Genomic DNA, 26,153 nt, shown 5'->3' with positions numbered 1-26,153 from the left:
CTTGTGGCAATTAATGTGATCCTGAAGACTCTTGCTGCTGGGGTGGAGGAGTTCCGTTGTTTTCAGAAGCATGCGTGGATACCCGCGTGGATACGTGTGTGACCTGGTGGTTTCACCAGGGGAGAACAAGGAGTAGGGGAATGTAAGCAACTATCCTAAGGAAAGCAACACAGGGACCCGGGGAATAGAACGAGAAGGCCCCCTGGATGTGCAGCAAGCAGACAATGACTCCCTCTGTGTGAAGGGACAATGAAGGGGGCCAGGATGGGATAGGAGGATGGGTGGGAAGGACAGGAAGGGACTTGGCGGGCTTTGAGGCCCGTGTCCCCGGAGAGCTATTGTCTTTCTCTTTCATTTCAGAGATTTGGTCTCTAATAATTTCTTACACAGGCAAAAAAGACATTTAGTCTGGTGTTCAGATTTTTAAATCTATGTCTTCTTCACCTTAAACATTAAATTTGTAGAAATTATGTAAACTCTCACAACACGTTATGAATTGGGGAAATGATTTTCCTAAAAGGTTTGCAACTTGGGAAGTATGCTTATATTTGAACTGCCATTGAAGGCTGGCGGCTGGGAATATGGCCTAGTGGTAGAGTGCCTGCCTCATATGCATGAGGCCCTGGGTTCGGTTCCTCAGCACCACATATATAGAAAAAAACAGAAGTGGCGCTGTGGCTCAAGTGGCAGAGTGCTAGCCTTGAGCAAAAAGAAGCCAGAGACAGTGCTCAGGCCTTCAATTCCAAGCCCCAGTACTGGCAAAAAAAAAAAAAGACTGTTTGTGTTGGAGATCAATTAGAGATATTCACTAGAGTTAATGTTTATGCACTAAAATGTATGGGAATTTAGTATTTTAACTTTTTATGTTCAGTTTTAAAATAATGTTTTCCCTGGGCACCTAATAAAATTTTAATGTAAGTTGGTTTTAGAAAAAAAAATAGAAAGAAAACACTAATAGAACTATTTAATAGAACTAATAGAACTATAATAGAACACTAATAGAACCAAGTTTCTATAGATATTAAACAGAACAGGGGCAGCCTGATTGGTTGACACTGAGCCCAAACCCCAGAAGAATCATGTATTTGCCTCCAAAAGGACTTTTATTTTGTTAGCCAAGTTTTCACAGTTTGAAGCACTATTGTGGATTAATTTTTTTTAATTCATTACAGTGAGGTGTACTAAAGAGTCTTAGTCAGAGGATTCCCCCCCCCCACCCTGAAGCCTCATTGACATGTCGGGGTGTGGATTACATGTACGTTGCGGCAATGTGCCAAGCAGTGTCCCATGTGCGAATCATCCAATGTGGCTCCATACACGTAGATTTTGAGCTAGTGCATTAAGTAGACAGCAATATTCACATTTTGTTTTCGATCAGGAGATGTGGACACAGTAAGTTGACTTACAGAAATAGCACTGCTGAATAATCTTGGGAGGCACAATTGACCCCCGAGTTGTGGGCAATGTCCTAGTGTGCCCTTGGGTTTGTGTGGCCTCTGTCTGTCCTTGGGCCGGGTGGATGGGTCTGAGGATACCTTTCCATATCACACGCTCCGGCCTGGTCTGCATGTTACCTGGTCTTCTCGGTGAAAATGTCTTCCATTCCGGCTGGCGTCCCAGACCTCCGGCCCTGGGCTGGGCAGCCTGACTTGGCCTGAGAGCCCTAACTACAATACTCTGACATGCTTCTCATGCACATTGGAGGCACTGCATACTCGAAGGTCCTTTTAGAAATGTTTAAGCAACATTATTTGAATTATAGTGGAATGTATTTTCTAAATACATTTGAATTTTTTATTACTCATAGGAGCATAGTGTATTTTCAAATCACCATTACAGAAATACTTTAAAGCAAATGGGAAGAGGCTGTGCATGAAATATTAACCAGGTCTCATTAATGAGCCTGGGTTTGGATTGAAGGAGGCTGGTGGAGTTGCTAGGGAGTTGTTTATTATTTGGGTAATTATTTGCTTTAGAAAATTTTAGATCATATACGTGATTATGTGTTTTAAGATTTGGTCTTAAACTTCTGATTTAAATGTCAGGTAAGCAGTAAATCAATAAGATTGTCTAATTTTCTTGGCTATTAAAATTAAGAGTCATGAGAAGAAGAAGAATTATAGCTTGACAAAAAGATATTGGCTCCTAGGAGAGTTGAATTTCCATTAAGGTGACTCTAAACTAACTCTGATAGAAAATAGTATTTTAAGCTTCCTAAATTTTGGTGTAATAAAAGTGAATGGGATACGAGATAGTAAAGTGATCTGAAGCAATAAAGACTGAATTCATAAAATTTTAAGTTGAAGTTAATAGTTCTGGAGTAAATGGTGAGTACATATGACCCTTGTTTGCTGCATGGCAGGCATTTTTTCCTGGAAGTTATGGCTTGTTCTAGGGTGAAGCAATTCCCTTTGGACCTCAGATAAATATCCCACTGTGATGGGCCTGGATAATTTATTTTAATATCAAGTTAGCGCTTTCATTCTGACATACAGTGGTCAGTCTGCTTCGTCCCTGTCTCTCCCCAAGCACACAAATGTTATTAAAGATGAATGTTGACCTCTACAGTGGTGTCCAGTTCTTCATCCATCCCATAGCAGCTATGAACATTACCTTGCTTGGACTACAGGTCGTGATTATGTGTTTTAAAATTTGGTCTTAAACTGCTGATTTAAATGTCAGGTAAGCAGTAAATCAAGTTTCAGAGCTTCTAGCCTCCAGAGCCTCTTGTGTAAGCGACATAGGAAGATGCATAGGAAATTAAGAAAATACCCATTGGCTCCTTTACTTTTGTATTTCTGAGAGACGTGAGCCATTTTAACTTTGTAGAATTTCTTTACATTTGATTTATTTTTAGGTGGCCCCCAGATCTCCCCTTATCTCTTATTCATATGATTTTCTTTGCCTAGAAGTCCCCTTTCTCTTATCCTTCCAAGTCTTGGCCATTTTCCCAACATCAAGTTCTTGATTAATTCAAACTCATCTCATCTCTCCCTGCCCACATCTATAAAGATGCCTGGTGCTGGATTGTAGGTTCACAATTTAAAGGAGACTTGGGAGGTATTTTCACTATGTTCTTGTGCCTCAGTCTCGCTGCCTGAGCGGGACTTGGTAGGGGTCAGTGAGTCACCAGACGTCACACAGCTACCTCTTAGTTCCCAGGGCTGCCCATAGCAAAGAACCACACACAGAGTGGCTTCCAACAGTGGGATTTGTTCCTCCACAGTGCTGGTGAATGGAAGTTCAAACTCCTTTTGGTGGTTCCTTAGGAGATGCCCAGCCTCTGCCCGAGATTCTGGGGGTTGCCAAAAATTGACATTCGTGGCTTGTAGGCATATCATCCTGAGCACTTCTCTCTGTGGGTGTCTGTAGTTCCTCGTGAATTTCACAAGTAGATAGGACCCATCTCAGACCAGCAGGGATCTCTGTCTCATTACATCCACAAAACCCTTTGATATTCTGTGGTTCTGTGGAGACACAAATCTGAAAGATGCTCTTCAGCTGCTAGGAGTTGGAAGTCGCCTACCTCACTTTACAAGTCCTTTCATGTTTTTCTCTCCCACTGCATATTCACTCCTTCATCTACAGAATGTGTGAATAGAGAGAAGGACACGGGACTCACCTGGTCTGGGTTTGACTTTCAGTTCCATTTCTATGTGACTCTGTGACAAAGACCTCTGTTTCTAAGGCCAGGAAATTTATGATTCAATAAAACAAAATTATGAACCTCGCAAGCTTATGCTGAAAATAATGTGTTAAGTTAGCAGTACCTAGCCCAAACCTTCCATGCTCTTGGATCAAAAGAACTAACTTGGTGAAATCTGGAATACGTAACAATTTACAAATTCACTGCAATACTCATCAAAATTCCAGCGACATTGTTCAATGAAGTAGAGGACGCAATTCAAAAATTCATATGGAATAACTAGTAAAATAATCCTTAGCAGGAAGAATAGAGTGGAAGGTGCATCAATACCAAAATCAAACTCTATTTCAAAGCCATAATAATAAAAACCACTTGATACTGGCCTAAGGACCAATGGAACAGAAGACCCAGAAATAAACCTACAGCCCACTAGTATTTGATAAGGGAGCCAAACCACAAGTTAGAAGAAAGACAGCCCCTTCAACAAATGGCGCTAACGGAATTGGCTCTCCACATCCAGAAAACTGAAGCTAGATCCTTACATATCACCATGCACCAGAATCGATTCCAAATGGATCAAAGACCTCAATGTAAGGCCAGAAGCCATGAAAATATTACAAGGAGAAGTAGGGGACACTCTAGGGCTCCTAGGCACAGGCCAGAACTCCCTAAAGATTCAGAATCACAGCAAATCAAAGGACTGGATACATGAGATTGCATCAAGCTTAAGAGTTTCTACATGGCAGAGGACATAGCTAACAATATAAATAGGAAGCCCACGGAATGGGAGAAGATTCTTTACTAGTGAGTGTTTTTAAAGGGTGTTTCCACTAGTGAGTGTTTTTAAAGGGTGTTTCCTATCTGCCCAATAGCTGAAGATCTGCAGTAGAGGAAAGCCATGCCCGGAGTGGAGGGGGGGGTGGAGGGGAGGAGGGGGTGGGGGATGGAGGAAAATAAGGGGAGCAAGCCAGAGGGGGTGACACTGTCCAGAAAGAAATGTACTCATTACCTTACTTATGTAACTGTAACCCCTCTGTACTCACTTTTACAATAAAATATTTTTTTAAAAAATGGAAAGTCATGCTTTGATGAGCAGAATTTTAATGTGTCAGTCGGAGATCTTAAAGACAGGAAACGTCTTGGGAATTACTGCATCGCTTTGAGAATATTGGTGAGCCAATTGACTTTTTCAAATGATGTAGCAAAATAGCTCTGATTTGTTTAACAAAAATATTGGCTTGTCAGTCTTATAAATGTGCTTTTATATATCCTATAAATATTTACATTACATAAAACTACGCTTTTGTAAATCATGCCAGAGTGTTTATTTTTATAAATCGTGATGTTACTTCCCTCCCTTCCTGGGGCTGCTAGGGTATGGAATCTTTCTGTTTTTCCCATTCTACCTGAAAGACTTCTATGAAAGAGAAGTGCGGAGAGTTTGATATTTCTCCATCCAGGGAAACCATTAAAAAAAAACAACACCAAAAACCTGCACTGAAAGAGAAAGCATGTAGATGACTATCTTAATTATGCTAATGTGACATTCAGCTTCTCATTGAATATACAGGCTGTTTTGGTGATGAGAAGCTCTACCTTGATTAAAAATAATTTGGTAAACAATTATTTTTTTTAATGCCTCCGTTTGACGATTACTATTGCCACTGAGCACACAGGTATATGAAATTTTAGAACAGTTCAAAAAGATCCTTCCGATATCATTTCCCTTTGGAAAAATTAAGGCCTCTGTAACATATATACACCAGGGTGCACTTTCTGTGCGTTAGTCTTAGGAAGGGATAGAAAAGTGCAGTCTCTTCCTGCAGTCACTTAGAGCTGAGCTTTCGGGGGGCCCCTGCCCATCAGGCAGGCCCCGTTCCCGGCCTGTGGCACCTGGGAACCAGTGTGCTCTGCTGTGATCTCCGCCGCAGGCTTTGTGGGAGAGGACAGTGTCGGGGACAGCAAGGCTGTTGCTGCTTTGAAGACTGTCTGTTAAGCACCTGGAGTTTTCCTTCTTCTCCTTGCAAGGACAATACCTTAGCTTTGATCAAACCGAGTTTGACAATCATCTGTCATTTCGATCCATGAATCCCAACTCCACCCATGTCGGCAACAGCTTACCACATACCTTCTAGCCTTCCCCCACGGAGGCGGGCGGGAGACCCAATGGAAGCGAAGCTTTCAATCAGAAGAGCAGACGGGCTCGTCAGAGGGCGGCTTCCTGTCACTTCTCCCCGATTCCACGGACAGGACAACCCAATCTGTCGAGTCGAAGCTGAACGGGTACCCTTCGAGGCTACTCAACAGAGACGTGACCCAAGCAGAAAAGGCTTCGTTTACATTTGTATTTGTTCGCCTCTTCGTAGACACTACGCAAAATCAAAATTAGCTCTGCCATGTTTCTGGGCCCCTCGGTTCCTCAGGTCCAGCTTTGACATTGAAGGAGGCATATTCATGGATTTCCATGGTGTTATACGGAAGGTATCAGCCACGTGCAGACTTCTGGGCTTCCCCAGAAGGACTTAGGAACGAACATTACCGTGCGTTCTTCACACCTGCCTTCTCACCAATCTCAACGCTCAGTGACGGGAAGGAAATGGGCCACCACCCAGAGCAGGAAGGCTCTCTCTGCCCACCCAGGCAGGAAGCTGAAACCAGGCCTGAGGCACGAAGGGGCACGTTTCCACTTGCAGGAAACGAGCGCTGATGTATTTTGGCAAAGCCCGTCTTCACCTGGAGTCTCGGGCCCTTGATGGAGTTCACACACATACCTCCACCTCAGGAGCGTTTCACTCCCTTAATGATTAGTGCGACTGGAGCTTATGATAAAGAGAATAAAGAGTTGCCTAAGACACATGATCAGATTCCTATACGTGAGAAGTTAATTTTTTAAATTCTTATTCTTTTTAAAAATGTTTAGTCATTTCTTCATTGCCACAGCGATGTACACAGGAGCTACAGTTTCATACGTGGGGCGGTGCGTACAGTTCTTATCCAACTTAAAGCAAGCCGAGAGGAGTGACCTGCCTGTGCTCATCTTGACTCAGGTTTGACCTGAGGATTCGAGAGTTGGGATGTGGATGTTTCTGCCTTTCGTCCGTTTCTTCTTTTTCTCTCACCTGGGAGTGAGCACACCCTACCAGGGAGGCTGAGATCTACTCTTCTCTGTCCGCAGGATTGATTTAGGGCATAGAGGAGATCGCTTCACACTTAGGGTTTTCTGTAATGAGTCATTCTTGTCACTTCGTTCTACCCATCAGCCCTCCCACCCCACATCACTCTCCCTGCTTTCATTTGCGCCTTCAAGAGCTCCATTGTTTCTCTTCCAGCATATAGACAGGGTTGACCACAGCACCTGCTCTGCCCTCTTCTGAGCTACAGAGCAGGTAGAAAGATGGAAGCTGTTGGCACCAAGACAAGAGAGAAAGGAAGACATTGGAGAAGGTAAAGATCAGGCATCGTCCTGCCTGAGAAAGAAAATGAACTAATGTTCAAGAGGAAGCAAGAGTACAGGTAGCAGGTTGAACAAGAAGAGCTGGGAAGGCAGCCAGAGAACAGAAAGGTAGGTCAGAATCAAAATGAGGCACCAGCTTCCCCGAGGCTAGAAGGCAGAGGGAGCAGAAAGTCCCAGTGGCTCTCCTGGGTCCTAGGGGCAGGAGGTAGAAGCTGGACCGGTGGCCACTGCCCCAGAAAGCTGGGGCCATGCGGCATGGACGGAGAGGTAAGCAGGAGTGTCGGCCCCTCCACGGCCCTCTGCCGCTGTCCTGGCCCCTAGCAGAGCTTTCTGCATTCTGACTTCTGTGGAAGGCCCGTTGCCTGGAGCGCAATTAGCAGCAAGCAGGACTGAATAATCAGGCACGCAAGGAAGGACGGGCCCAAAGCACAGTGCTTGGCAGGGTCTCAAGCTCTTGAAAGCACAGCAGAAGCCAAATTAGATTTCATAGACAGAGAGATAACCCAACTTGATCCTCGGCTGTTCGTCATGTTTGATCTTCTTCCTTTTAGCATTTTCCAATTTTTATAAATATACACACATTGCAAGAGTAATCTCAAGTGTTTTCCTTAATTTATTCCAGACTTAGATGTGACCCTTCCTAATCTCCTAATCTGATAATGGCTTTGTTATCATAACTTTCGGTGTTAGCCACACTAAAGGCAATTTGGAAATCTGAAGAGGTGGTGTCCACTGGTGATTATTTTTTATATTCATATCCTCGGTTCCTTCAGCCAATGCTTTGCTTTTGTTTCTGTTTTTATTGTACTTATCAAATCATTGACGTTTAGGGGACACAGGCCAGCTGGAAGTTGAATAGAGAAGTTGTCGGACTGGAGAGGCTGGCTAGATACACTTCCAAGCCACAGACCCCCGTTCAGCTCACCAGGAAGTTTGCAGGTTGACAGGCCACACAGAAACGAGCGTCACCTCTTCCCACAATCCACTGCTCCTTCTATATCCAACCATTTCGCTTGTTCCAGCCGAGGCGCTTTGCCTTTCACGTCCAACGGGGATTCCGTGGGGAAAGAAGCAAGTTCTGGTTATCAGCACTCCCTGCAGGAATGCTGAAGTGTATTGACATTAATAAGTACGAGTGGACGGGGAGCCTTGGGACCCCGTTTCGAGATGTGCTGATCGGAGCAGTCATGCCGTGGGGACTCCAGCTAGTGTTTCCATTCTTGCCTGGCCCCCACTGAGCACCAGTCCCCGGAGTTCACGGCTGCCCCCCGCCCCCTGCACGGAGGGCAAGGCAGCCAGCGGCTTCTGTCCGGGGAAACTCTGAGGATCCAAGCACGGTAGCGGACGGCGCTCTTTCTGCCGCCCAGCTCCCTTTGGATCCCGGTTTCCTCGGTGAGGAGCCAAGCCAGAGCCTGGTGGCCTTCAGTGCTTGGGCGTCGCATTTTGCAGCTTCTATTTTTCTTCATGAAGCCAGGAAACTGGTGTCTTGATGAGCTGTGATTCACAGCCCCGGTAGGAGTCCCCTGCCTTCCTGTTTTCCTATATAGCTGACATGATTTATCTTTTAATTGCATTTCTTGCCATGCAGAGTGTTACAGCGAGTACATCCCCCAAACGCAGCCTGCTGTCACTTCTGTCTGGCTCCTGCTGCATCCCCACGAGCCGTCCACCTGCAGGTGCTTCACCGAGTGTTGCTCACTGCGGAGACAGCAGCCCATGCTAAGTTTTCTTTTGAGTCATTTTGCTGAACGGACTTATTCTAAAGGATATCCTTAAATGCGTGACTCGAGGACGGATCCTGTTTCTCCTGCACTGGATTCCTCTATGTATTCTACCTACTCAAGTGGCTTCGCACCTTCCTCTCCGTGGATTCCCAGGGATCTAGCGTGGGCTCCTCACTGCCCCCGCGTCTTTTCCTTGCACACTTGCTGCCTCTGGACTGCCATTCCCCATGACAGCCATTTTGCTCAAGCCGGACCACGGATGGAAGGATTAAGGGGGCTGCACGTTTCCCCTGCAAAGAAAAATATTGGTATCTTGAAGCAACTCTTCTACAGAGTTGTAAGCAAGGGTCTGCTGATTAAAAACGGCCGTAAGGGATGGTCCACCGGTGGCTCCAGCGGCCTGCGGAACGGCCTGTAAGAGATGACACAGATCACTCTGGGACTCAAGTCAGGGATGTCAACGTTTTTTAGGCTGTGTCCATATAGTTGATTATACATTTTACGAAGCAAATGACCCTTTGTAGTTACACTCAGGAAAATCGCATTTTTCTCTGTGTGTGTGTGTGTGTGTGTGTGTGTGTGTGTGTATGTGTGCAATTTTGAAAGGGATGGGTTTATTTGGTGACTTCAGCCTGGTCTGAGCAAGTGAAGTCGTGCTGTGTGCCTGTGCTCCCGGCACTGGGTCCTCTCAGTGGGGCCTGGCGGGGGCCAAGGGTCTCCACACAGCGGGGAAGACCTCACCCCATGTGGCAAGGGCAGTGTCCGCACCTGCCTCCTCCCACTGCCTACCCCACAGTCCCAGAAGTCTGTTCCAGGAGCCTAGCATGGGGGGGCGGGACACCCACTTCCACCAGTGGGATTGAGAACTCACTCTTCCTGCCTGTCCCGCCCCAGGAGGTCTTGGGGGGATGACAGGATGCGGCTGGGCCCTCCTCCCGGCTGGTGCCATCAGAGGAAGCCGGTAGACATACAGGAGACTGGACATGTCCACCACACCTCTTGACGACAGTGAGAATAACTGGATGCCAATGAACAAGGGCACAAAACTGAGTGCCAAGAGCCGTCAGGACCGACTCAGTGCTCACAGGCGATGTAAGCCACCCAAAGTGGAGCTCACAATTTTAAAGCACTCACGGAACATGTGTCAAGTTAGGGCATACGCTGGACCAAAAATCAAAACTAAACAAATTCAGAAGAATTGAAATGATACAGAGCAAATCTGCTGGAACTCAACGGAAGAGGAAAATCTCCAAATGCCTGGAAAACAAACAGTGGCCTTCTAAATGATCCATGAGAAGAGGAAAAGAGGAAAATCTTCAAAAGGAGGTCAAAATAAACATAGAAAATTGAATGAAAATGAACATTTTATATCAAATTTGAGAGTCACAGTTAGAACAGTACTAAAAGGGAAATGGGACAGCACTGAGTGCATATATTAGAGATATATTAGGGGATAGTGAAATTCTGAAATCAGTCATATAAGCTTCTACCTGAAAAATTATGGAGCAAAATCAACCCAAATGAAGCAATTAGAAAACAATGATGAAGAACAGACCAAAGAAGTTGACAAATGTCAATGGATAAACCAATGAAAGACAAGGTATTCCGTTGAAAACATCAATTAAATAAAAAGATGAACCTCTAGTTCGATTGGCACAGAAGAAGAAAGAGAAAAGAAACAAAGAGCAAAAATCAGGAAATATCTCTATGGACCATACCATCAAGAGAGAAGATCACACGACAGTTAATAATTTAGGTGAAAAGGACCAGTTACTCAAAAACCTGAACAAGAACAAAACGCTACCTCCAATCACCCAATATAAAATAGATCATTTGAATAAACCTGTCAAGGAAATGAATTTGTCATTTTAAATCCACCTCCCTGCCCCCCAAAAAAGAAAGCTGGCTGTGTCAGAGAGTTCCACTAGGAAGCTCTACCAAAAGTTTAAAGGGAAACCCACACAACTTCACACAAGCCTATCCAGATAAGAGGAGACAGAACTCTTCCCAACTTGTTTTATAAAGCGAGTGTTATCCTGGTACCTAAACCAGACATTTATGACACACCTGATGATATACACCTATGTATAGGACATAGCTGATGAATACCCTTTGTGAATGTAGATTTAAAAATGCTTTCAAATGTTAGCCAGTAGAACTCAGTAATACGTAAAAGCATTATTTGTCATGGCCAATTGGGGATTTGCTTCCAGGAGTGCAAAACTAATTCAATACTTCAAAATTGATCAAGGTAATCCACTATATTAATACTAGAGAAGAAAAAAAATACCACAGTATCAGTGAAAACAGAATAAAAGCATTTGATAAACAACCATTCATTAACAAAAACTCTAAGAAAAATAAACATGGAAGCAACCACCTCAACTTGGGCAAAGGCACCCACAATAGTCCTGTGGATAGTATATTCAAGGGTGAAGGCTGAATATTTTATTCCTGAGATTGAGAATGCGGCACAAATGCCGACTCTAGCCACTCTGATCTGCTCAGGCCTTGGATTTCTAGCAAGTCTAATGAGGCAAGAAACAAAATAAAAGGCAAACAGATTACAAAGGAAGAAATTAAGCCATGCTTGTTTATACATGACATAAATGCCAGTGTGAAAGTCCCAGGGAATCTACCAAAAAGAAAGAAACTTAGAAGTCATAAGTACGTTCAACAGTCACAACATCCGACACGAACATTTTAGAAAACTCCATCGCCTTTCCATATAGCAACTATAGGCACTCAATAACACATTTATAACTTAAAAACACAATAGCGTTTATAATCATAAACAATAGACCCCCCCTAGGTATAACTGTAAGAAAACATGAAGATAATTGAGTGAGGAAAACCACATACTAGTGGAGAAAGAAATCGTCACTTGAAATGGAAAGCGAGGCATGTCATGTTCATGGTCGGAAGACTGAATAGTAAGTGACCGATTTAGTAATAATTGACATAGAATTAGTTCCTCCCAAAATGGAATACAGATTTAATACACAGCAAGACTTTTGTAACTAGAGAGGTATGGGCAAGATTGCTCGAAAACTTCTGTGGAAAGGTGAAGACACCGAGACAGCTAGCTACCGTGATCATTTACAGCAGAGGGTGGGAGCACTCAGCTCCGGGAGGTCACATGCGATTGTGAAGCATTGGCACTCACAAGAGGCAGAGACACAGGCCCGAGGAGCAGAATCAAGAACCCAGAAACAGAGCCACGCAGAGAGACTCAACCAACACAGACCCGTAAATATGCCCAGAAAATGATTCGGGGTAAGTATTCTGTAGTTTCGCTGGACGAATCCATATCAACATTCAGTAGGTAGATGTTACCACTGATTGAACTGATTAAGGTTATACAGAATCGGTCTACCTGTCTATCTCTGAATGAAAAGTTTAACGTAGAATTTAAAAGTGATTTCAACATGCACAGGATTTATCGTGAATCGACGCCATTCTTTTTAGATTTTTAGATTGCCTTTGACAAAACCAATAGCAAAATTTGTTAAAGCAAAGACATTCAAAAGCAAATTTTTTTAGATCAAAGACATTATCATAGCTAAAAGACCATAGCTAAAATCTGGTTGTAGTTTTTCCTTAAATCACTATTTAAAAAAAATTGCATGTGCATGCACATATATGTACTGTGGGAGTGTGTGTACATACATGCTCAAATGTCCATTTCACATCTGTGTGTATTTCTCAACACTATCCTTGGGGAAATACCTGAAATGAATCCCACACTAATGAACTACACATATGACCCTCCAGGCACTTAGCATGGTCTTCAAGGTCGTTTTTTTCCACTCAGATATATAAGGGATGCTTCTAGAAATGCTTTCAGATTGGAGACCAGAAAAAAATACTACCTGTTCACATGTTGATACTGGAGTAGCCATTTTATGTTACAGATTTTCATTTTTATTACTGTATCATGATAAAATACTAAGCTGTTCTGGTAGTGTCTAATCATTTATATCGAGTTACCCACTCGAACTTTTTCCATACTGGGGCGATTTGAATCAAAGGGTTTTATAGTTAGCGAGTTCTCGAACAAGCCTGTTGGTTGTCTGCAAAGAACATCCTTATGTATTACATCACGGCACTCACGATGTGGTGAGGTACCTTTACGACCATTCTACAAATTAAAACTGGAAATTTGGGACAGCAGATGTCTTGCAAAGGTTCACATTGATCCAGGCTGGGTTATAAAGATGAGGTGAGGCTCCCTTCCCCCCGCCCCGCCCCCCAGCCCCCGTGTTTCTATGGGACAAGGCTGTTCCAGGCAGAGGAAGCACAGAGAACCCAGACTATCTCATCAAGGGCTCTCACGTCCGTTCCGTGGATGTTTGGACAGAATAATTCACCACCAGGCACGGTTAGCAACGTCTCTGTCTGCTCTGTCCCCGGTTGTGACCGTGTGTGTCCAGCCATGCTCAGGCTCTCCGAGGGCGGCGTGGTGTCCTTGTTGAGAACGGCCGCTCTCCGTTCCACAGAACCGTTCACACTCCGCAGTGCACACACAGTAGACACGCAGTGACCCCGCATCTCTGGTTGCAGAGAATGCAGGAGCTCATGTCTGTACCCTGGAGGTTTGCCTCAGTTTCCCCATAACACGGCCCAACTACTACTAAAGACACTGCACCTTTAGACAAATCTCTCATTTTCACTTTAGAATTTAATTAAACCCCTTGCTTCTTGATGCCAGCGCATTTGGGGAGGCAGGTTTTTATGACGTTAAGGGCAGGGAGGCCTTAGGCAGAGAACACAATGTTCTGAACAGTTCAGGACGGGCTGAGGATTCTCTGCACTGAGTGAGCTAGGCTATGTGTGGACAGGAAGGCAAAAATATTTGTTTGGGCTTTTTTTTTTTTAAGTTAGTATTTTTTCCTGATTGTACTTGGTCAAAACTGAGTGTAACCAACTCACATGTACAAATCTACACGTGTGTCACACAATACACAGCTCGCAGCAGAACCGGGTCTGCCACGTTCTCACGCGAGCCCAGCTATATAACTGCATCATTTGTTATATCTGAGAGCCTTCAGCTCTTGGGTCACCTGTCAGCTCAATCAGTCTCGGCCTCCACGTTCATCGGGCCATGTGGAATCTACATGGAGGTTGGAGATTTCTGTGCCGTTCGGTCCCCTGTGACAGCCGGGAATAAACACTCGCTCAGCGTTGCAAGGATCGGGCGCTGGGAATTTAAAGCCATGTAGGAGGGAGGCATGTCTCTTAGGGGTCAGCTTCTGGCCTTTCTCTAGGTTTCTCCTCCACGCCTCCCAGACTCTTCCTGTCTGCCTCCGGCTCTGTGTCTTCTCCCTTCCTCCTGCCTTGGGCCTACGTGTCTGAACACCGCCAGAGAAGCAGATGTAAATGCGCACGCTGCCTTCTCTGACGGCCAAGCGGGAAGGAAAGCGAGACAAGGTGTCCCCATTCTGCTTCCTCCCTGGTTCTATCCTGCTCTGCTCAGGACCAAGGAGACCCTTTGTGCGGGGTGCTCTGCCCCGGGACCTTTCTGCCAGCAGCAGGTGTTAAAATTCATCAGCCTCCTGACCCTCGTCTGGCTGCTCTGGCCTCTTGGGACGCGACACATTGACACTCAGCTCAGACAGACACAGCGCCACCGTCTCTCAGAGACCCCCGTCCCAGCATCCCAATGTTCACTTCACTTTAAAGACTGCAGATGGCCCGATGAGACCACTGAGTGCTTTGGGACTGAGACTGCATCTCATGCCCGAGGTGTCTGTGTCCTATGGGGCACGGAGGTGTTTGCTGAGTGAGTCACAGTCCTTCCGAATAAGCCGGCTGTTTGCATGTGGTCAGCTCATAAAAGGGACTGTGGGCTCTCCTTGCCCTTACACCGGGAGATGAAAGAATGACTTGCCAAACTGAACAAGAGAATGTCTCAGGTATAAAGCAAGAGCGCACGGATGATGGCTTTTGAGTTGCAGGTTACGTGAACCCTAGGCCCAAAGAGGCTTCTTCCAAGAATAACTTAAAACATCGGCAGTAGTTCTTTAAAGGAATTTCCTTCCATGGTCATGAGCAATCACTAGTAATTTTGTCACTTTCTTTTTATTGTAGGTAATGTACGACATTGCTGGAGCGATTGAGAAAAATAAAGATTCCCTTTCACAGAATCTTCTATTTGTAATGAAAAGTAAGTTGAGTTTTCCTTCTACACTGGTTAACATTCCATACATTCCTGACTGCTCTGTTTTTCATAAAATATGTCACCACCTAAGGGATAATTGAAATAGCTTTGCATGCTGCTGCCAAGATAGTAAGAAATGGCCTTGCCCCCATCTGCATTGCTAACAATTTAATTTAGAGTCCAGTAGAAACCATAATTGAACCAAGCTTTTAGCAGAGAGGCATGTAAAACTTTGGGGGTATGAGTATAAAGAAAAATTCTTCTGTGAAGATGAATGAAGATAAATTATTATTTCCAAAGTTATTTAGGCCACAGAGGGGTGAACGCCATTACTTAAATGACTCTAAAAGCAAGGGGTAGTATTTTATTCTTATGCATTTTCAGTTATAAAGGAGTTAACACCCACTACACAGAAGGATCTCATACTTTCATATATCTCTACATGTGTACTCATGTACCTGTATGCATTCATATAAGTATATATGTGCATTCTTGTACATGGATAAGTTATGACCAGGTCCCTCTTCCAGGGGCATTACTCCTTTATGCGTATACATAAACTAGAATTCTATAGTATATGTAAGACCATATTTTAAATTTGCATACACCAATCACACACACGGTGTATGACATGAATACTTGTATATAGACAGACATAACCGCTGTCTCTTCTAGTGGTTATTTTCTTAGGAGTTGGACATGATCCATATTTCTTTTGGGCTTTAAGTCACCTGATGAGCTAGAGCCGTTTATCTTTATCTGTCCTGAGCGTTGGAGCACAGGACAGTGCCCTTCGGGAGACAGTGAGATGCCTTTGAGTTAGAGACGGGCACCTGTGTCACTTCCGAGTGCAGAGCACACCTGACCTCACATCACAGAAGCACAGTTGTCACTCTGTCCTAGCTCTTCTTCTGCTTGGCTCCTATACTTGCAGGCATTATGAGTTCTCTTGGCTGAGTCTTTGCCTTGTAATATCTCTTGACTGAATCTATGCTTGAAAACAATGACAGGCTAATATTCTTTTTCCCCTTATTCATTGTCAAAGTGATGTGCAGAAAGGTTACAGTTTCATACGTTCGGCCTTGGGTACATTTCGTGTACTGTTACCTCCTCCCTCATCCCTCCCTTCCCCCTCCCTCTTTCCCTCTCCCCCACATGAGTTGTTCAGTTGGTTTACACCAGATGGTTTTGTAAAGTATTGCTTTTGGAGTCGTTTGACTTTTTATCCTTTGTCTCTCGATTTTGATATTCCCTTTCCCTTCCCTAGTTCTAATACCAGTATATACAGTATCCAGGGTACTCAGATGAGATACAGTGACAGTGCGGGTACAACCACAGGAAGGGGATACAAGAGGATCATCAACAATAGAAGCTATGGTTTCACATGGCATGTTGAAAGTAATTACAACAGTGATATAACAATCGTTTCCATAACATGGAGCTCATTTCACTTAGCGTCATCTTATGCGTTCATAAGGGCATAGCTATTAGGCTCTTGTGATCCTCTGCTGTGACTAGCCTAAACCTGTGCTAATTATTCCCTAGGAGGGAGACCATAGAGTCCATGTTTCTTTGGGTCTGGCTCACTTCACTTAGTATAATTGAACTGACAGTCTAATATTATGAAGAAAGAAAATCTAAACCACTGATCCTAGTCATTAGAGATACCTTCCTTCCATTTTTTAGTCATTTCATCTTTTACTTTTCATACCTCTCTCTTTTGGCCCTTGTACGAAGATCTAGCATATAGCATGTTTTAGAAATTGGCACCATCTGTTTTTCTTTGTTTTTGTGTTTCCTGGTGATAGAATATGTGTATGCGTTTAGGATTAGAATACAATGACTGGTGCTATAACCATTTTGCTTCTCTTACTAGAGTGCCTATATCTTGAAGTCATTCATTGTCTTGTGTCCACTTGCTAAGCAGGGCTAGGAGAGCACAAAATACTGTCTTCTTCTAAACAAGGGAAGGGCATTCACAGCGCACCCTTCTTGGCCTGTGCAGGGCCAGTGAAGGCTTCCTGTAAAGGGCTGGAGAGGGAAAGTCTCAGGCCTGGTGGCCACTACGGGGTCCACGCACCTCTGTGTAACTACGGAGGGAGACAGCTGTGACGACATAATAGAAATATATTTACAAGCATACACAGTAGGCTGTACATGGCCCAGACTGGATGTATTGCTCACCTGTTTGGTCACATAAGCCAACAGTGTATAGCCATGATCATGAATCATGAATCAGCAGCCTATTTTGATGACATAGAGAGTGTAACTGCAAGCAACTATGAGGGACAAAGAATAGCATCTAATTCCATCCTTTCATATCATCAGAAAGCCCCCAGTTGAGAAAGATGGAGGAGACTGTTGTAGATTCCCTACAGACAGGGCTGTGTCTCTGAGATAGATATCTAAGTGGAGGCATACTAACTGGAGACACAGGCCATGGAAGAATGGAATGAATGCTGAATGTGTTTCTGAGATTAGAAGTGAGATCTGTGGACTTGGGAAGAGGGGCAGAGAGTCAAAATACAGGTTCTCTCCTAGTCAGAACGGTGGGAGTACTTGCGACTTACTGTCACTAATATTAACCATTTTTGAGTTAAAAAAATTTTTTTTGCCAATCCTGAGGCTTGAACTCAGGGCCTGAGCACTGTCCCTGGCTTCTTTTTGCTCAGGACTAGCACTCTACCTCTTGAGCTACAGCACCACTTCTGGCTTTTTCTCTATTTGTGGTGCTGAGGAATCAAACCCAGGGCTTCATGTATATGAGGCAAGCACTCTTACCACTAGGCTATATTCCCAGCCCTTAAAATGTATTTTGAGTCTTTTTTATTATTTTTTATTTTGCATAACTGGTTCTACTTTGAAAGACCCAACATTATTATACTGTGAGGCAGAAAGGTACTACATGTAATTAATGACTCTGGGTTTCAATGCGGGATGTTTTTCTTTTCCTTGTGTGTACCATGCCACCAGGAAAGGTGTGTGGTAAACAAAGCATAAACTGCTCTTCACCAGGAATTCCTTTACTGTTAGAAGGGCCAAGAAGATGGAAGAATCCTGTGCCTGTGGGAATCTGCTCTCTGCCGTTTCTTCACCTGTGGGGAGGATCGGGGGATGGCCCCTTTCTATGTCAGGAGGACTTAGTCCTGCTCCATCTTTGTGGGTACTACCATTGTCATCTTATTACAAAGCAGCTTAGGCTCAATACTATGTTTGTACAGGTTTGAGTAAGGCACAAATGTTCCTTCCACTTCTCTGCTAAAACCCACTCCTCCTCTAAGCTATAGTTTCTCCCTGGTAGTAAATGCAAGAAGTTGCGACCCTGAACCGTATGATTTGTATAACCTAACATCTAAAATCTATCAGCTTGATTTTCCTATTGCATCTTAACTGAATCGGAAGGGGACCTTTCCTCACCATCTTGATATTCCATGAACGACTTTCCCCTCGCTTGTCATATTTATGTGTTTCTTTCCTAGCTAGTGAAAATGTCGTGATCAAGCATTTGTTCCAGTCAAAACTGTCACCCGCCGGAGCCCTCCTCGCTTCCTACCCTTCCTTAAAATTCCGAGGACACAAGTCCGGCCTGCTCAGCAGGAAAATCACAGCTGCTTCCGTGATTGGAGAGAACAGGAACTATCTAGAGCTCAGTAAGGTAGGAGTATTTGTAATTCTTATCTTGCTGCTTTTAAGTTTGCTTACTATCTTTTGTTCTTTTTTTAAAAGGGTAACAATTTTGAAGACCAGTGGAAATAGATACTGTACTAGAAATAAAGAAAAAAATACCCATCTGAGATATAACTATCCCAAAGAAATAACAACAGAGAAAAACGCAGCGTACTGATCCAATAGCAAGGAATGCATGAATGATTTCATTGTCTGTGTAACCCCTCGTTGTTTTATCTCTGCCACTGTCTTTTGTGCAGCATGGAAAGTGGCACGGGGGTAATGTGCCTTGTGCGATGACAGCTTACTGTGGCTACTTCATCCTGCACAGCTAATCACTTCAGAGGGTTTGCATTTCCCAACAATAAACTGCAGTTTCTCATCTGGATTGTCCTACAAGTGTAACGTGCTGATACTGCACGTGTGTAGGCTTTCAACTTCCGTCGGGATGCTCATTGTTAAGTGAGTTTGTTCTATGTAAATGGGGCCGTGTACACAGCCTAAAGGCTCTGTCTCTAAAAACTCCCAAGAGTTACCATAGACGAATGAGAAAAGGTGTTACAGGTTGTTTAAGAATGCAATGTCAGATGCGTCCCGTTGTTTCAGCTGGTGTCTACGAGAAAAGAAGACTGGAAAGGAGAAGATAGCTTAGCTTCCCAACAAAAATAAAAGCATAATTAAGATGAATGTTGTTTTAAAAGGGTGGTGTGTGTTTGTGTGTGTGTGTATGTGTGTGTGTGTGTGTGTGTGTATGTGTGTGTGACTTTAGACAGCAGGTCATAAACCAGGGATCCTTCAATGAACTTGTTTTAAAATGGGATGATCACAGGAATTCAATCTCCTGGCATAGAAATACCATGTTTTACATTAAAAAATAAGAACAGTGGTCCCGTGGGAGGAAGAGCTATAGTCCATGGGGTTTTATGCAACTGATGGCCTCTCCTTCCTCAACAACCCTGCAAATCAAGACCAAGGAATCACCACACGCATCTAAACTGTGATTTTTAACCTCAATTATTAAACATTATGAGCCTGGCTGCCATTAGGCTTCTCCCTAAAGGATTGCGAAAGGGAGATAACTCACAGCAGTAAGTCCACCCGGGAAGGGAAATGGAGTGCTCCATTTCAGTGGATGGAGATTTATGTGTTATGACTCTTCCTTAAGTGTTCCATTCCTCATTGTCCTCATTTCTTCCCTTCCCGCTGCCCTCACTCAGGCTCGCCCAGCCCCGTGCCAGAAGATAGCATTTTGCTCATCTTTAGGAGCGTTATTTGGCATTCCATGTATAGAAAACAGGCTGGTCCTGGGCTTCATTTTATATACACCGTCAGCCCTGTTATCCACTACACCTGGACACGGTGCCCCCAGGGAGGGGAATGAGCCATTGTCATTGCCGTAGCGCCAGGGCAGTTGTGATGTCTCCTTCTTTGTTCTTACATCACTTAGTGTGAAGAGAAACCATTTTCCATCCACGGGTACGTTGGTCTCCATCTCTGTGCGCCTGTGAAACACAGCAAATCATTGGTAGCTGAGGTTTCTTTGAACCCCTGGTGGGATTTAATTAATTACCTTCTGACCTCCACTTCTTTACTCAATGGCCTCATTTCCACTGATTTTTTTTAATTTCCACTATCACATTGCTACATAGGGTTTTTAAGAGTTGTATATAATTATTTATGAAGAAAACCATCTGTTGTCATTCTCACAGTACTGTAGTCACTAGTCCATTTTGGTTGTTAATAATAATAAAAAAAGAAGAAACAAAAGTAGGGGAAAATATGGGTAAGAAAGTGTCCAACCACACATTCATGCTACTGCTGAATGTAAGGAACAAATTACCAATGGTTATGACATCATCTCTGCAACAAAATCATCTCCTTTTGCCCTTTGAGATAAATATGAACAGTTTATTAACAGTGTATCATAAAACCAGCATCCAACAGAGAGCTTTGTGGACCAGGAAAGTCAGGATCTATGTGTCTTCTCAAATAAGAACGCACATGGAATTGTAGAAGATCCGGTGTAGATCCATCCTTGCCCTTGAAGGTCAGCAGGAAGGTCATTGCTTTGCCTGCAGTCGCCATCTCCCTCTCTCACAGGAACATTGCAGAAAGCATCGTTTGGTGCCGGTTTTTATAGTCTATCTGTTATACATTAGCATATAAATAGAATTAAATGAATGTGAATCTTGGTTTCTATTTACTCCCTCAAACTAGATTTGGGCAAAATAAATCTGTTTCTCTCTCTCTCTCTGCAGTTATTAAAAAAGAAAGGAACTTCTACATTCCTCCAAAGACTAGAACGACGAGACCCAGTGACCAGGTCATCGCAGCTCAGGGTTAGTGATGTCATTCTTTCAGATGCAGAGACCCAACACGTTCGTTTAAACAGTAGAAGGTGTGGGCAGATTTTTTTTCTTTGACAATTTATTCTCAGCAAAGGCAAGCACGCATGCGCATGGTGTGAATAACTAAGTCACACACAGCGGAGCCTAGCAGCGAAGGCCGAGCTCTGCGCTGTAGCCGCTTCCCGTCCCCCATGCCCTGCTTCCTGGCCACGTCTCCTGAGAGAATCAGCCGCCTTTCCCCCTTCACAGAAGTCTCTGGCCGAGATCACGGGGAAGCTGCGGCAGAGCAGCCCGCACGTTGTCCACTGCATCAAGCCCAACAGCTCCCGGCTTCCGGACACCTTTGACCCCTTCTACGTCTCTGCCCAGCTGCAGTACGTCGGGGTGCTGGAGGTGGTGAAGGTCTTCCGCCACGGCTTCCCTGCCCGCCTGTCCTTCTCCGACTTCCTGGCCAGGTAAACCTCTGCGGCTGGAATCGGGGTTGAGTTCTCTAGGGGGACAGCACCCGCACCGAGGCAGCAGGAGCTCCTGTTTTCTGACCTTCCATCCCACCTTGGGTAGGTTTGAGCTCTGGGCTTCCTTCTTGCTACAGCAAAGCCCCATGCCTCCAGCCCCTATGCCCTGATTACTTATTTGTTACATTATTTATTATTGAGATAGAGTCTCATTTTTGGGGGGCGGGGGTCTGGCAGATCTGCACTGCAGTCTTCCTCTTCCAGCTTCCTGTCATGGCTGGGACGACAGGCAGGTGCCACCATGCCCAGCATTTTCTGTTGAGTTCTTGAGAACACAGTGATGACTTGTGTTGTGATTCGTTTTGTTTTATTTTTCTGCCTGGGTTGGCCTTCACCTACGATCCTCCCAATCTCTGCCTCCTCAGGGTTACAAGTGGGAGCCATCAGATCCCCTGCTTCTTCTGGTTTCTTTCTGGTGTGCTATTTCCTTATTATTATGGTTGCTTGTACTCAGGGGTTTCAATTCAACATGTCAGTTTATGAGTCCCAAGAGTCTTGATTGATGTCACCCCCCCATCATTCTCTCCCATCTCTACCAACCCTACCCTTCCCCTCAACTTATAAACACATATATGCACAGTGACTGAGATGACCGTCTGTGTCCACTTTTCCTCTTTCCCTTGGTCTGCTCTGGTTTCTTTCTAAGCATTACTTTCCTGGTTCTTATTCTTCTACCTTGAGGAAACAAGAGACTCCAGAATGCAGCAACATGCTCTGACAAAGCTCATGTCGAAAGTAATCAAACCTCACTGAATACTGAAATCTGCTACAAAATGTGTTCGTATTCCCTTAAATGTATGGCTAACTTTGGATTTAAAAGTTCATAAAAAATTACAGAATTGAACCCCTTTGGGCAACACCTTTAAAATGCAATGATAAAAAGTTGCAAGACATAGTGCTTATGTTACTTCCACTACTTAAAAGAAAAAAAGCATCTACATGGTTATTTCCTTCTTACATCCTTGAAGAAAACACAGGTGGGTCACTGGTTCACATATGATCTGTAGACACTGTTTCATTGTGACACAGCAGTGAGTATTGGATGACTGTTGTGGGTATGTTGGATAGGAGCAGGGTGGGCACGCCATTGATTACTGTACATTGAGTAGCCTTTGGTTAGTGCTGTTTCTCATCTGATCTGCCTCTTTCTGCTTCCGGGATAGAAATCCAGGAGTGTCTGGCTCATTAATGAATATAGATTTTCTCATTCATGATGGTTTTCCAATCGAGCACAGTCCTCCTACCGTATGATGTACAAGGGGTCTTAGGTGAATGAGTTAGCATCAGAACATGAGTTAGAACACACAGGGGTGAGGTTGATGCATGTTCTGACTTGCATTTCCATCCCCCATTCCGTGAAGAGCAATGAGGACAAGGACCTTGGGCTCGGGGTGGTGATAGCTGTTCGCCAGCAGTGCGTGCTCTGAGGGGGTCAATTACAGGGTGGGATTGGACTATCTTCCTTTCCGAGGATTGCCTGGAACAGCAGTCTCCAACAGCATCACACACGGGAATCCTAACAACACATTCCTGGACACGTCTACTGGATTCAGTAGGTTGGAGGGAGGCTTGTGGAAAACACTCGGGAGAACTCCGTAGTGTCCCTTGGGGACAATGGTTTGTGTTTTGCTTCTTCTCACCAAGAGTTGCTAATGTTCCGGTGCCCCTGCGCGATCCAAGTGCATTTGTGGAAATGCGCGACCTCCTAGCCCACCCCAGATTTACTGAATTCAAGTAAGGCTAAGTTGTTACGATTCCAGCGCGAGCGTTCAGGGGATTCTGAGAACCATGTGTGGATTTCTATGGTAGATAGGAAATAGGATTCTTCTCCACTCAATTGATATTTTAGTGCCCTTTCTGTAAAGTTTCTAATGATTTTTAGTAACTTTTTGTTGCTTTTACCAGAGCATCTTGGGATATTGTCATCAGAGAAGCACTGCACTAAGGCCCCAGGTGTTCTCCAGCGAAAACAGCATCACAGTGATTCATAGGTGGTTTCCTAACTGCTATTCCAACAGCTGCTCATCTCCAAAATAATGTAGGGGTCATGACTTGTGTATGTATGTATGTGTGTGTGTGTGTGTGTGTGTGTGTGTATGTGTGTGTGTGATATCTTATAATTTTATCTTTACATTTTATACTTTGCATCTTTAACTCCATAAAGGCCAACCTCAATTATAATAATACATATAATTATTTTCTTTTGCAACTAAGTATAGTTCTTTCTATTTATGCTTTTTAAAAAAAAAAAAAGTAGAGGGTGGCTATGTCTTAGTCCCCAAGATCTGTTCATCATAGACTCTTAGGAATTGTCTTTGGAAGGAATTAAGTACTGAAGATTAGTGGCTGTTAAGTAACTGTTTCTGCATCACAGGAATGAGGGTGCTGGGTAAAACAGAACAACGAGCTGAGAGCAGAAGTGCTGCTACTTTTGAGTTGCATTGCTTTCTCTCTTTTTTTGTTTAAGAAGATGTGATTCCTTCCCATCTTTGTTTCCAATGGCATATCAGCTTATCAATTTATTTTCACTGGAAATTTGTCACCATGAGAGACATCGTGGTGGTAACACGATTCCTGTCTGGAATAATATTGCAGAAACATTCATCCATAGGGAGAGATTGTCAGTTTCTACAGTACTTGAGTAAAATACAAACTGCCCCTGCATCAACAAATGACATAATTTAATTCTTGACTTCATAGTCAGAAGCTGACTAGTGCTTTGAAACACCCCCTAGGCCAGGAAGCATCTTTATATAAAACAAAGCTTAGAAAGAAGACTTAATAGAAAAACTTGGCTGCCCAAATTTCATTCCTGTGCAACATGTAACTCTTCGTATCCCTCGTCCTGGGCAAAGTGTGTCTAGTCTAATCCTATCGCCTTGTCTTAACTGTTAGAGAATAAAAACCAGGCAAAGTAAATGTACGCATGCAGAAGGGGATGTGGTTACCACGAAAGCCATGGAGGAAAGGAAGGAGCGTGGTGTCTGGTGTTGCGGTTTGGAACCGGGCAGCTGCTTGTTGGCGTAGCCTTTGTTGCGGTGGAAATCCACTCAAGGACAAACTGATGAAGGTGGGAGTATTGTTTCCTCGCAGTGTCGGGGGGCAAGCCCGGCTCCACACCTGCGCCTGGTGTCCCGGCTTTCCCACGGGCCCGTCCCCCTCTATCGCTACCCAACTTGGGGTACACGCTGCTCTCTAGAAGCTCCCACTCTGACCGCCTGTGCAAGGCATTCAGATGGCTACGGCTGGCGTCTCCAGGAAAACTACCGCTTAGAACCGGGTGGGAAAGACCACAGACCTGTCCCTAAGGCACGTGACATCACCAGGACAGCGGAAGAAGTGGCGGGACCGGATTGCACGGTGCGAACTGCGGTACGGAGCTGGAATCGCGGGCCATGACGGGAGGGTGGCCCCCATCTGGTGTTGAAGCCCCGTCTCTCTGTGACTGCACTGGAGATGGAGGCCCTGGGACCGCGCTTTTGCTTACGTGAAGCCCTGAGAACGGAGTCCTGATCGCTAGGATCTGTGTCTTCATAAGAAGGACACCAGGGCGTGCTCTCTCTCTCTCTCTCTCTCTCTCTCTCTCTCTCTCTCTCTCTCTCTCGTCTCTGCCTCCCCCCCCCCACCGCCAACCCCGTGCCATCTCCCTTTTCCTGGAAAGGGAAGGCAGGAATTTGAAGGGAACAGATTCTGTCGTTGAAGCTGCTCCACCCATGGCATTTTCATCACCATGACCGAAGACAACTAAAACAGCTCTTCGTGCCTGGGTGTGTAGCTATGGCTCCGTGACAAAGCTGGACAACTTGTGTCGGGGTGGTTTGGGAAGGACTTTCCTGTCATCTTGCTGTTCCTTGTGCTAGCAGGAGGAGACACCACTCAGCCGCCTGTCCGGTGCGCTTTTAGGAACGCTGAGGCTCTGTCCGTGTGGTGTGACCTCATCACGCTTTCCTCTTCCATGCAACAGCCAGGAACAGCGCACGATTCAAGGTTCACCCAGGTCTCCTCGGAACACCCTTTACGAAACGCCCGGTTGCTTTGTGCACCTTCTTCGGAGATGCGTTGCACTTCTCACGTCCTTACCACGCCATGCCTCAGTTGTACCCCTCCCAGGCACGGGGCAGGTAGACATCTCCCCGGAGGGCCCAGGCTGGCCCCCAACAACCTGCCTCCTCTTTCCTTATGTCCGAGCGAGAAGAAAGTTTCCTAAAAGGGGAGCCCGCCCTCCGTGCTTTCGTCAGGCCCCACAGGCCTTTCTGCATGCGAAGTCTCGACGCTCCACTCCTCAGCCCTTGGCGGACATTCGTTGCTCACCTTTGCCCAGGGCGCCAGGGCGCCCGCCTCCCGGACAGCAGAGGCCCTCGCCCTCCAGTCTCTGGATCCGACCCTGTGAGTCTGGGTGGCAGCGTCCAGCCTGCTCCTCCGTGGCAGCGGTCTAGGGAATATCCCCGCCGAGACGCAGAGGAAAACGAAAGGACAGAATGGGGAAGACGGGGAGGAGGCTGCGGCTCGCTCGGGCTCCGAAGCAGACGCCTTCAGCAGTGACTCAGCGCGGGACCGGGTGCGGGGGATGAATATACTCTGGGCCCAATTATCTGTGACTGTCAGGCTGTCCTTACACCCAGAGGCATGGCCTAGTTACA

The 26,153-nt window shown here is 45.0% G+C and overlaps 1 protein-coding gene across 1 annotated transcript in view; it reads left to right on the top strand.

Moving 5' to 3' along the window:
- Myo16 (myosin XVI) overlaps positions 1 to 26,153 on the top strand; it is a 328,439-nt gene that overhangs the window by 212,161 nt on the left and 90,125 nt on the right. Inside the window, exons 24-27 of the mRNA XM_048341097.1 lie at positions 14,915 to 14,990; positions 18,464 to 18,639; positions 20,909 to 20,989; positions 21,248 to 21,453. Coding sequence (XP_048197054.1) covers positions 14,915 to 14,990; positions 18,464 to 18,639; positions 20,909 to 20,989; positions 21,248 to 21,453 — 539 coding nt within the window. The remainder of the gene's footprint in view (positions 1 to 14,914; positions 14,991 to 18,463; positions 18,640 to 20,908; positions 20,990 to 21,247; positions 21,454 to 26,153) is intronic.

The sequence above is a fragment of the Perognathus longimembris genome, chromosome 3 (genome assembly GCF_023159225.1).
Source record: "Perognathus longimembris pacificus isolate PPM17 chromosome 3, ASM2315922v1, whole genome shotgun sequence".
NCBI lineage: Eukaryota > Metazoa > Chordata > Mammalia > Rodentia > Heteromyidae > Perognathus > Perognathus longimembris.
The sequence above is the reverse complement of the archived record's forward strand: the minus strand, read 5'-3'. Positions and strand labels throughout refer to the sequence as shown.